This window comes from Heteronotia binoei, chromosome 13 (genome assembly GCF_032191835.1).
Source record: "Heteronotia binoei isolate CCM8104 ecotype False Entrance Well chromosome 13, APGP_CSIRO_Hbin_v1, whole genome shotgun sequence".
NCBI classification, from domain to species: domain Eukaryota; kingdom Metazoa; phylum Chordata; class Lepidosauria; order Squamata; family Gekkonidae; genus Heteronotia; species Heteronotia binoei.
Window position 1 is genome coordinate 51,115,347 of NC_083235.1, and position 12,015 is coordinate 51,127,361.

Below are 12,015 nucleotides of genomic sequence, written 5' to 3' on the forward strand. Positions count from 1 at the left end.
CCTGCTGTAGACAGAAGGCTTAAAATATATGGATAGAAAAGCAAACACTTGGAGAAACTTAGTACATTTAAGAAAACAATTACACAGTTAGAATTCAAGCATAAAGCATAGTTCTACCATAAAGCAGAGAGCATACTGAAAACTATAAGTCCCAATAGGGACTTCTCCCTATTAGTTACATTTGTCCCATTTAAAATATGTCCCATTCTAGCAGAGCTATGCTCTATATTCTAAGTTTGAGCATGTTTGTGGCCCCAAACAGAAATTAACAAGAGGTCCCTGCCTCTCATACAGTCAGCCCCTTTTGCTCAGAAGTCCAGGGTTTTTAAACCTTTTTCCCTGGAGCACTGACATCACTTATCTCTACGTTATCTGATAGCATCTCTCCAGCTGCATTTTTGATGTAAACAATTTTGCTGCCAAATAAACAATCAGAGCCCTGATTGCCCTCTCCCTTTCACCTACTTTCTGGGTCTTATACATGGCTGCTTCCTCCATCTTGTTTCCTGCCATACCAAATAAGGAGATTCCTATCCTCAGAAGACTCTCAGCTTTACCCGTTTTTTTCTATTCTAACATATCAAAGCAAACTAAGCTGCTCATTTCTAAATTGGTAGTGGCAGCCCGTTTAGTTATTGCATCATGCTGGAAAGATTCTAGAGGTCCAACAATAGAACAGTGGCAAGGGAAAATATGGGAAATCTGTTTAACGTATAAAATAGTCTGAAATCCATTTTTTGTTGCATCTGTTCTCCATTTAGATAAGAAGTCATTTGAGGAAGTGTGGACTCCTGTCATAGATTATCTGAGTGAAAATAAATTTTTGCCTAGAAAAAATGAATATAGAGTGTGGCTTATATTGGTGTGATTTTCCTTCTCTTTCAATTCATCTATACTATTGATATTTTATAAGTAGTGCTCATATTGAGTCATGATGTTCCCTGATAAGTTAGGTCATGTGGTTCTGTTTGTAATAAGATTTTACTGTTTGTAGGTTTTCTTTTTAGTTTTTGGATTATTTCCTCTCTTTTGTATCTGTAATGCAAAAATTCTTTCTTAATATATATTTTAAAAAAAAATAGAGTTGAGCCTAGTAGAGTTCAGGCTAACAAATTAAAGAACAGCCTATCCATTGATTCCTTCTGGAATTCTAGAACTGATGTTTTGGCTCTTCCTTCTCTCTTGGAAGGGAACCACAGAATGTTACACTGGTGTAGCAAGCAGTCTTTGTTCACAAGAAGTTTTGGTCTGTCATCGATCTACATGGAGTTACTTATAATAACTACAGTATTTCCATACTAAAGGTATAAGAACTGAACTCATGGAAGATGAAAAAGCAATAGAAGAAGCACATAAGAAGGATGAAGTCATCATTGGTGTTATATTTCAGGATAACTTTTCCTATAGACTCCGATTTCCTTCAAGGGATGTAACTTCTCCAAATGACTACATTGGAGGCGTAGGTAATTTAAGTAGGGTTGCCAGTCCAGAGCTGAGAAATTCCTGGAGATCTGCAGGGTGGAGTCTGAGGAGGGCAGGGGTTGGGGAAGGGGAGGAACCTCAGCAGGATACAATACCATAGAGTCCACCTTTTGAAGCAGCCATTTTCTCTAAGGGAATTTATCTCTGAACTCTGCAGATGAGTTGTAATTTTTGGAGATCTTCAGCTTCACCTAGAGGCTGGCAACCCTAAATACAAGTGTAAGTTTTAATTATATTTAACTTCCCAGATACCCATATAAATACAATAAAATCAAATGACATTGTTTACTTTGAAATTTGAACTAAGTTCTCCCAGATCCTAGGTATATAAACTTCCTTAATAAAAACAGGGAGTTAACTTGATTTGCAATTGAGTTGCCACTTAAGAGCAGCATCTGCATGAGGAACTGTATGAGCAACTGAGGAATTATTATTATTATAATGCTCTAACCACTTTATCAAGAGTCCCTAGGCTGAAACTGATGTGAGGACTTGAGTGTTGTGTAATGGGAATGTTATTTACAGAATAATATAACGAATCCAGCAATCATATTTCACTGATGCTGGCAAAGGCACGTACACCCTAAAGACAAGGAAAATGTGGTCTTTTCAAAAGCAAGTGCACAGGAGTTGGCAAGAAGAGCCTTCTAGTCTGTTCACTTGGAAATAAACATTAGCCTACCATCCTGAACAACATCCAATCAGCCAAGCAATATAAAAGTTGGCAATTTTTTAAAAAAAGGAATCTTCCATGTTGTCCAAGATGACAAGTAGTCATGAGGGAAGAATTGAAGGAAAGGTTAGCCAGATGCCTTGGTGACATTAAAAATCCCAACATTTGCAACCATGGCAATGTGCTATACCTACACTGTAGAGCCTGAGAGGCAGTGTGGAAATACATGATTCAAAATAACCAAGAAGCCTGAGCCAACTAAGTAGCTGTGACAAAAGGAAATGTTTGCAGATGCTGCTCTTAAGTGGCAACTCAATTGCAAATCAAGTTAACTCCCTGTTTTTATTAAGGAAGTTTAAATTATTAATGTAAATAATTTTGTATATAATTAACAGTCTTTCTCTGTTTCTTCTTCCCACTAGATGCATGTTACAACTACTCATCCGAGTACTGTTTTAATCCAAAATACTGGTACAAAGGATTCCTGTCATTGCAGACTAGCATTGATGCTGCTCTTATAGAAGTAAGTAGGACTGTTGGGTTTCAGAGCTAGTATGTTTCTTGTTCTTTAATTGCATATAAACAAAATTGCGGCATTATCCTAAGTCACCAATGCCAGTAGTTTGACATAGCAGCTGTGCTGCAAGTTGACATCCTATGACCATTTCGAAAGGGCAAGATAGTGACAGAAACCTGGGTTTTTTTAGTCTTCATGGCCATAGGTTTCTTTATGAGACTCCTTGGCTGGCGGTTTAAGCCACCCCAGGGATGGCAGGTGAATGGATCTAAAAAATGCATCCGAACATGCACGTTGGTCTGCCATCCCCATCCCATACTCACCCTGTCCTGGCCCAAAGGAAAGCTGCCTCAGAAAGCTACCACTTTGGAAGGCAGCTCCGTCTAGACAGCCGGGAAGCAACCTGGGAGAGCCCAAGGAGCGGCAGATGGGCTCAGGGGCACTCTGAACGCTCCTCCAGGACACATGCAGCCCTGGGTTTTGGGTTTCTAGGTCCAGGGGTTTGGACTGGGAGTTGATGAGGACACTTGCTTTTATATAGAGAGATGAGTATAAGCCGAGCCACGCATGAGTGAATTCGAAGCAGTGCAAGTTCCCCACAAACCCAGCTGGGGATTTGCTGGGCAGCCCACTATCAGAAAGGAGGGAGGGAAGATCTCAGTTCTCCACACACGCACACCCCCCCCACACCTTCCATTCTGCTGGCCTCAGGGAGCCACTGCCAGCGGAATGAAGAGAAGGAAGACCTCAGATCTCTCCTACTTCCATTCTCTTGGCTTTTGGGGGCCACCAGCAGCAGAAAGGAGGGAGGGAAGATTCCAGATCTTTCCCTCCTTCCTTTCTGCTGGCCTTGGGGAGGGAGGGTTCTGTTGGGCAATCTGGTTTCAACCAGGCAGGCCAGCAGAGCCCCAGCCAAGTCTGTGGGAAGAGTTCTCCACCCAAGATTGGCTCCTTATCAAGCTCTGCTGGGCACTATGGCTTTAACAGGACTGCCCAGAAGAGCTCCAGCTGAACTTTCAGGAGAGTTCTCCTCAAAAGATAGACTCCTGGGAAAGCTCTGTTGGGCAGTCTAGCTCCAGTTTATTTAAGAGTTTAACTGCCCAAAGGGCATACACTATAAAAAGAAAAAACAATTTAAGAAGTAAAAATCATAGTATAACAGAAGTTTGTCACATCCACAATACAAGATTTATAAAGACTGTTCAAAAGTAGTCTTAATCTTAAAGTATCAGAGAAGGCTGAGTGATTTTTGTAGTCTGGTTTCAGCTGGGCAGCCTAGCAGAGCCCAGAATTCTCCTCACAAGATTGCTTCCTGGGGAGTGCTGATAGGCAGACCCATTGAGCTGACAGGTTTAAATGGCTGGTAGTCATTTCACAGCCCTGGACTTCTCAACAGAGCCCTCCCAGGAGCTGATCCTGTGAGGAGAATTCTCCCCAAAGGCAGCAGAATGGAAAGGGGGTCTGAGATCTTCCCTCTCTCCTTTCTCCTGGCAGCAGCTCTCGGAGGCCAGAATAATGGAAGGGAGGGGGGAGGAGATCTGAAATCTTCCCACCCTCCTTTCTGCTGGCTGTGGGGAGCATGGAATGGCTGCTGGCCATTTAACCCTGACAACCCAACGGGTCCATTTTAGCCTCACAGCCACTATTTGGTATTACTGATTAGACCCAAATAAAAGCCACATAATCTTGGCTTTTATTCAGGGTCACTGTATCAGTAGCTGAATCAGATTCTCAAATCTGATTTGGCTTAGGAAATACCTGAATGATACTGATAAGGTATTATTCAGGTATTTATTTGGCTCAGTTTATACCAAATGCACACTCCTAGCGAATACCACAATGAAAAGAAAGGAAAATGCTGTCTGATCACAATACACCATGTGGAGAAATGCCATGCCTCGTGGAGACGTGACAAGCAGACTTTAAAGGTGTCTGTCTCTGAGCCCAGAGACAAGTGTATGTGTGTGTGTGTGGGGGGGGGAGGAAATTAGCCCATGGCATTATAGAAGCATCTGGGCTACCTCTTAAGAGATACTAATGGAGCTGGCTGAAGAAACAATCGAATGAAGAGAGCGTTGGGCTAGACCAGCCCCAGAGACTATCTACAGGAACAATCTGGAGATTTCCCAGAACACATGGGGTTTTCCCAGAATGCCTCCCCAAAGGAGGCTTGCTGAAAACAAGAGGAAAAGAAGCCTGGACCTGGGTGGACCAAGGCTTAATAAAAGTGCTTGCTCCCAAGGGAGAAGCTGTCTTGGTGTTGGTCCTTGGAAGGGAACAGACTGCTGAGTTCTGGTCAGCAGCCAGCAGTCATATTGATTATGCAGCTGGGTCTGGTTGTCTAGCTGGATGCAGGAAGTCTGAAGTGATGAGGTATCCTTACAAAATTTTGTAACTTACTAAGCTTAGAATTGCCTGCTGTACTTCAAAATCTTGGAGAGCATGGGTTTAGGACCAGGGAGAGAAGGATGTGATTAAAACCAACTTTTCTTTGTCCTTTTGGTTGCTGATCTAGTGCTGTGCTAAAAGTATTATAACCTTCCCCCTCCCCTTTTAAATAAACATTTTAATATTTTGAATGCTGGTAGTAAATCTCAGTGCCATATAGATACCAAACAACCTTAGACTACACTACTTTAAGAAGGGAAGATAAACAGCCAGGACAATGGGTTGCAAGTTCTCCAGGGCCTCCTGAAGAAGGAGTTTAGTCTCTGTGGTAGCTATGTATCAGAAGGCCTTGAGGCCAGGCCTCAGAACTAGAAAGGAGGACGGAGAGTCCTGTTCTTCTCAGTCAGGACCGTTAAATTGAACAGGTGGTGGTAGCATGCCCTAGTGGCAGGAATTGGAATAGCACCCTCCAAGAAGTGGCACAAGCCCGAAAGGGAGTTGACAGAATCAGTTCTGTAAGTCCTGTCAGGCCAGTCCCAACACACATCATAATACAGAATGTTGGTTACAAAGCAGCAAAGGAAAGCAGTCTATACAATCAACTACAGTAGTTTTCTTTACAAACCAACCAGGGCTGGTGCCAGGCTTTTTGGCACCCTAGGCAAGGCTACCTACTTGTGCCCCACCCTCTCTAACCAATGTGCAAGGTAGTCTCTTACCAGAAAAATATTACCCTCAACCCCATCAAAAGCCATCGCAACTCAGAAGCAGCAAAACCAGATACAGTGTTTTTACATACGTTGGAGACTTATTGGTACACAAAAAATATGACTTTATAAATTAACCAAAAGGAAAATATACTTTTTAAGCGGCTTGATGGCTACTGAGCATGCTCCAAGAAGCATGGAAAGCTGACAACTTTTTAGAGTCTGGGGTGGGGGTGTTAAGGGAGATGAATAAAATGGATTTACTCATGAAAGTTCATAGAATCTTGGAGTTTCTGGGGATGAGGGTGGGGTTAATTACAATTTTTTTGTGCCAATGGGCAGTTGAAAATCTCACCCACTTGCAGGGTGGCATCCTCTTAGGTCAAGTGAGCAAAGCTGCTGCAGTGAGGCATGGCAGGATAGCTGGTCCTGCAGATCTATAGGTCCAAGGCCATTGGGGACAATAGGCAATAATCAGAAATGAACCCAGCAACAAGACAGTATCCAATGGATAATATTCACCTTTTCTTTTTACTTGTCATGAAGAATGCTAAATATAGAGGGGGAGAACTTTAAATATAATGTATAAGAATTATTTTGTAGGAATAAGAACATATGAAGAGCCCTGCTGTCTATCTAGTCCAGCATCCTGTCTCACACAACCAGTTCCTCTGGAGGGCCAACAACAGGGCATAGTGCTTGAAGCCTTCCCTTGGTGTTGCCTCCTGGCTCTCAGATTCAAAGGTTTAGGGCCTCTGAATATGGAGGTTCCCCTCAGTCACTATGGCTAGTAGCCATTGATAGATATTTCTTCCATATATCTATCTAATCCCCCTTTAAAGCTGTTTGTTCCTGTGGCCATCACCACATCCCCTGACAGTGAATTCCACATTTTATTCACTCTGTGTGTAAAGTAGTATTTCCTTTGGTCTGTCCAAAACCTACTACCCATAGCTTCATTGCATGCTCTTGAGTTCCAAAGTTTTGGGAGAGGGAGAAAAAATTCTCTTTGTCAACTCTCTCCACTCCATGGATAATTTTATAACTCTCTATCATGTCCCCCCTTATTCATCTCTTTTTGAAACTGAAAAGTCCCAGACCCTTCAGATTTTCCTCACAAGGAAGGTGCTCCAACCCCCTAATAATCTTAGTTGCCGTTCTCTATACTTTTTCCATCTCTGCAATGCTCTTTTTAAGATATGATGAGCAAAACTGGCCACAGTATTCCAAATGAGGCCACTCCATAGATTACAATGTTGACCATTTTATTCTCAGTCCCTTTCCTGATAATCCCTTACACAGAGTTTACCTTTATCACTGCTGCAGCACACTGGGTTGACACTTTCATTGAGTTATGCACTACAACTCCAAGATGTTTTCCCTTCTCAATCTCAGCAAGTTTAGACCACATTAGTCTGTACTTGAAGCTGGGATCTTTTGTCTCACTGTGCATCACCTTACACTTAACCAGCATTGAACTTCATTTGCCACATTGTCGCCCACTCACCCAGTTTGTGGAGGTCCTCTTGAAGCTCTTCACAGTCAGCCTTGGTTTTCACCGTCCTGAATAATTGTATACCATCTGCAAACTTGACCAGTATGGTACTCATTCTTGGTTCCAAATTATTTATGAATAAACTAAATCTTATCGACCCTGATACCAATCTTTGTGGGACCCCACTGCTTCCTTCCCTCCATTGTGGGAATTGTCCATTTATTTCTAATTTTTGCTTTCTATCGTTTAACTGCTTTTTAATCCATAATAGAACCCATTCTCTTATTGCATGACTGCTAAATTTACTCAGGAGTCTGGTGATGTACATTTTGAAAGTCCAAGTATATAATGTCTACTGCATCACCATTGTCTATGTGCTTGTTTACTTTCTCTAAGAACTCCAAAAGGTTGGTGAGGCAGGACTTCTCTTTGCAGAAGCTGTGCTGTTTTTTCCTTCTATGTGCCTATGAATTCTATCTTGATTACAGTTTTTACTATTTTGTCTGGGTCAGACATTAGGCTGATTGGCCTGTAATTTCCTGTTTCCCCTCTAGATCCCTTTTTAAAAAATGGTGTAACATTTGCTTCTGGTACAGAAGCTGAATTTAGCGATAGGTTACATATACGGGTTACTAGATCAACTATCATCTGAGTTCCTTCAGAACTCTTGGATGTATGCCATCAGGACCAGGAGAGTTATCGATCTAGAACTTATCAGTCTAGAATAGGTCTAGAACTTCATCTCTCACTTCACTTTGGCTCAGTTGTTCAGACTCCCTTCCTGAAAACAGGGGCCGTGGCATGGTCCATGATGCACACTTCCCACAGTGAATGCAGAAAAAAAGAGATGTATTGAGCTTCTCTGCCATCTCCCCCTCTTCCTTTAGCAGTCCCTTTATTCCTGTCATCCGAACGACTGCTTTTCTGGCTGGTTTCCCATTCTGGAGATATTTTTTAAAAATGTTTATGACATTGCTATTCTTTCTTTGTATTTATCCTTTCACATTCTTTGTATTTATTTATTTCACTTACGGTTCACTTTTGTCACTAAGATTCGACATGGATTACACAATTAAAACAAAGCAATCAGACAATACATGCAGCCAACAATACATTAAAATACGGTTCTCCCATTCCAGACTACAGAGATCAAATCTTCTGGAGAAAATGACTGCTTTGGAGGGTGGACTCTATGGCATTACACCCTGCTGAAGTCCTTCCCACAACTGCCAGATTCTTGCCAAGGATGACGGATTCCCTGTGTCCAGGCTGTGCTACCTGTCACTGATCAGCTGGCCCCCATTTCCCCCCATTTATCCCCCATTTTCCTGAAAGCCTAGCCAGTCTGGCCCAGCTGTAGCTGCTTCTGACAGCTGAAAGGGTCTGCTTAGTGCTGTATAGAAGTTGTGTATTGCCTGGCCTACCAGTGCTGGCCTTCTTGCCGTCAGCTCCTATGGCCTTCTTGCCATAGGAGCTGATGGCAACCAAAAAGTTGAAGCTTAGGTCATGGATATATGCTGTGGCTTATGTAAGTTTGGGCAACAGTCTGATTCCAACACAGCGCTGAACAGTATACTGTATGGACTGGATTAAACTTGTAGTACAATAATATGCTGTATATAACAAAGAAAGCAATGAAAAGTACTTAAAATTTTACAGACATTAGCCACAAGCTTACTTTTACATGCTGTGAAAGATATAAAATTTGTAGTCTAGATTGCATACTTCTAAACCAATTCAACATAGACAAGTGTAACATTTCTTGTTATAAATGACAACCATAATCTTGATCTTTATTACATGCTTCTGACCTCCAAGTTTTCAATTCCTTCCTGTAAAATATTTGTGATAAGAAAAGCTACAATGACTGTGCAATGTTTTGCACCTTAAAAACCACCATGGGAATTATCAGTAACTTTAGAAAAAAACCTCCTTCTGCCTTTATTTTTTAGCTGATCACTGGTCATTCTGTATGGGACGAAATGAAGTCAATTCATGGCATCCGTATGAGATCACCTTCAGTTTCATCAGCCCATAACATCGAATACGGTTTTACCATTCTGTTTTTACCTATGTGCTTTTCTCCATTTATATACTTCTTGTCACAAAATGTTTCAAGAGAAAAAAGGAAGCAAAAAGAACTGTTGAAGATGATGGGAGTGCGAGATATGGCATTCTGGTGAGTTATGAGATTAGCCACTAGGTTCTTCCCAACTGGAGTAATTGCCATGATGTTGAAAATTTCACAGGTAGAGTTGAAGTTTTGAGAAGCGGTAGTTTTAAGAAGCAGCGTGTATCTGAGATATGACTATCACACATACACACAATGTCATCCATTTAGTGGTGGCCATGATAGTAAATAATAATAATAATAGCTGCTCTGGCCATTTTTAGGACAGAATTAGACTTTACTCTGGACATTCAAATAGCATTGAATATGACACTCCTGTGTCATCCCCCCATTTGTTCTGCTGTAATGATGTTGTGCATTTCCCTACCCCTGTTCTAAATAATCGGCTACCTTGCATAGGTAAAGGGAAATTAGGAATATTCTCACTGATTCTTTTTTCTCCAGTGGAGGTTATAGGTGGTATATCTAAATATTGTGGAGAGGGGACCTTGATGGGGTCTGGTTTCCCATGTTAACCTCATGTCCAGCAGCATATCAGCCATTTCTACCTTATATATCACTTACAGTTGTAGAAAAGAACTGTCATAGACACTGTGCTTACATATTGAAATTCTTTCAATGAACTGTATCCTCTCCAAGTTAGAATTCTTGAGGGCCTGTGTAAATTGCCCAGATGTCTGTGTTTGCATTTGTAGGCTTTCCTGGAGCTTGCTGTATGCAGTGTATATCCTGATCCTGTCCATTTTGGCAACACCTGTTATCATCTATCAAATTCTTCCTACAAGCAGCTTCTTTGCCATATTATTCCTGTTATTTCTTTATGGTATTGCATCTGTAAGTCTTTGATCTTTATTTTATAATCTTGAAATGCACATAATGAATTATGGTAGATGGCCAAATTAAAGCTATTCAGGCCTGGAATTCAGCAGCAGCTCACAGGAGCACAGCTCCTGAACCTTCTGAGGGTCCCCCCCCCCTCCTTCCCACCTACATAATTTTTGTCCATTGAACAGTAGGTGCAGCTCCATAACAATCTCTGGATGAGCTCCACCACCTTTTTCCCTACAAATTGACCCCTGAAGCTATTGAAGTATTTGATAGTACCTTCACAAAAATATTGCATTTTCCAGGCTGGTTCCATCTGTAAACAGTTCAAAGGTACTTGAAGACAGTAGGGTTTTTTTCCCTAGGGGGGCGGTCCCATTCTGCTTAGGTTAGGCCCTGATTTCTACATATTTTCATTGTGCCTTTGGTTTTTGCCTCAGTTTCTTTTGGGACCACTTTTACCCTAGTCTTTTTTTGAAACTTGTTTAGATTCATCTTTGCTCCTAGTGCATAATATATCCATCAGGTTTGTTTGTTCACTTGTTTCACTCACTCTCACCCACTTCTTGATTATTGGACTTCTGTCATCAAACCATACCCTCTGTTTTACCCCCTCTCTCTTAGTGCCATGGGAAATGTCTGGTTTCATTTTTGATCTTTTTAAAACAAGCTGCTCTGATATCACTCTGTCTCTTTAGCACTATAAAATGATGGCACCACAGTTGTGTTTATTGCTCTTCTTGGCACATTGCCAAAACCTGGAGAGTGTTTTTTGGGGGAACAGTGAGGGGTGAGTACACTGCTGAATTCATCACAGTCATGTTCCTTGGTTGCAAATGCCATGGATTTTTCAGAGGACCCCATCCCATGGTGTTAGCAACAAGATGAGTGGAGGTGAATTTGGTGGCTGCTGCTACTCTTGTTTATATCAACCAGCCAGTTAACCTCCCTCCTCTCTAGCTATTTCTGGTGTGCACAGTTTTATAAACAGCTGTCTCCTCTTTTTCCTCCTCCAAAATTTAAAAAAAAAAAAATCACAGCCACGGTGAGAAGCGAAGTTTACTTAAGCACACACACAAACAAATACACAGCCCACTTTTCAGAATTAGATGCTTTGCTGCTTTCTGTTTTCTGGTGAAACCCTCCTCTAGTGTTTTATTGATATATCAATGTAGCACATGCATAAAAAGTTAAAAAGGAGTGGTGGTGCTGTGATGTCACTGATGATGACCGCATCTTTGGTCAAAAATCCTGATTATTTAAGGCAGGGGTGTCAAACTCATGAGGGATGCATCTGACATAAATGAGACCTTGTCAAGACCAGGCCATGTGTGTCATAAAATGTAATGCCAGGTAGTGGAGATATAAACTTTATAAAGGACACAAAAAACAATTAAAGCTTTTCAAACTTTAAATAAAACGTTCTTAAAAGATTAGCACTCTTGCAATATTTTGTTTATTTAACAGTCTCTGATAAGTGACACCTCTTGCTCTGGATTATTGCATCAAGATTTCTGTGCTGTAGCAATCCTGCATACGTTGTGCAGGTGTGTATCTGTAAGCTGCAAACCTACTTTTGATTTCTTGACATTCATTACAGAAATCTCATGGTCAATGTTCTAAGCCTAGCACCCAGGGTAAAACATGAAATTGCTGGCCATTGTAAGCTTTTGTACATAAGTTGCTTCATGAGCTGGTCAAGAACAAGTGAAGGCACCATGACACAGACTCTGTGTTTTTCTACAAAACTAGTCTTCCCCAGATAAATAACTATAATTCCCATAAGGCAGTGCAAGA

General features: G+C 41.4%; 1 protein-coding gene across 1 annotated transcript in view; it reads left to right on the plus strand.

Moving 5' to 3' along the window:
- Nucleotides 1–12,015, plus strand: part of LOC132581053 (ABC-type organic anion transporter ABCA8-like) — a 135,133-nt gene that overhangs the window by 18,802 nt on the left and 104,316 nt on the right. The window contains exons 3-6 of the mRNA XM_060252091.1: nt 1,305–1,463; nt 2,578–2,678; nt 9,215–9,441; nt 10,089–10,227. Of these exons, the coding sequence (XP_060108074.1) occupies nt 1,305–1,463; nt 2,578–2,678; nt 9,215–9,441; nt 10,089–10,227 (626 nt within the window). The remainder of the gene's footprint in view (nt 1–1,304; nt 1,464–2,577; nt 2,679–9,214; nt 9,442–10,088; nt 10,228–12,015) is intronic.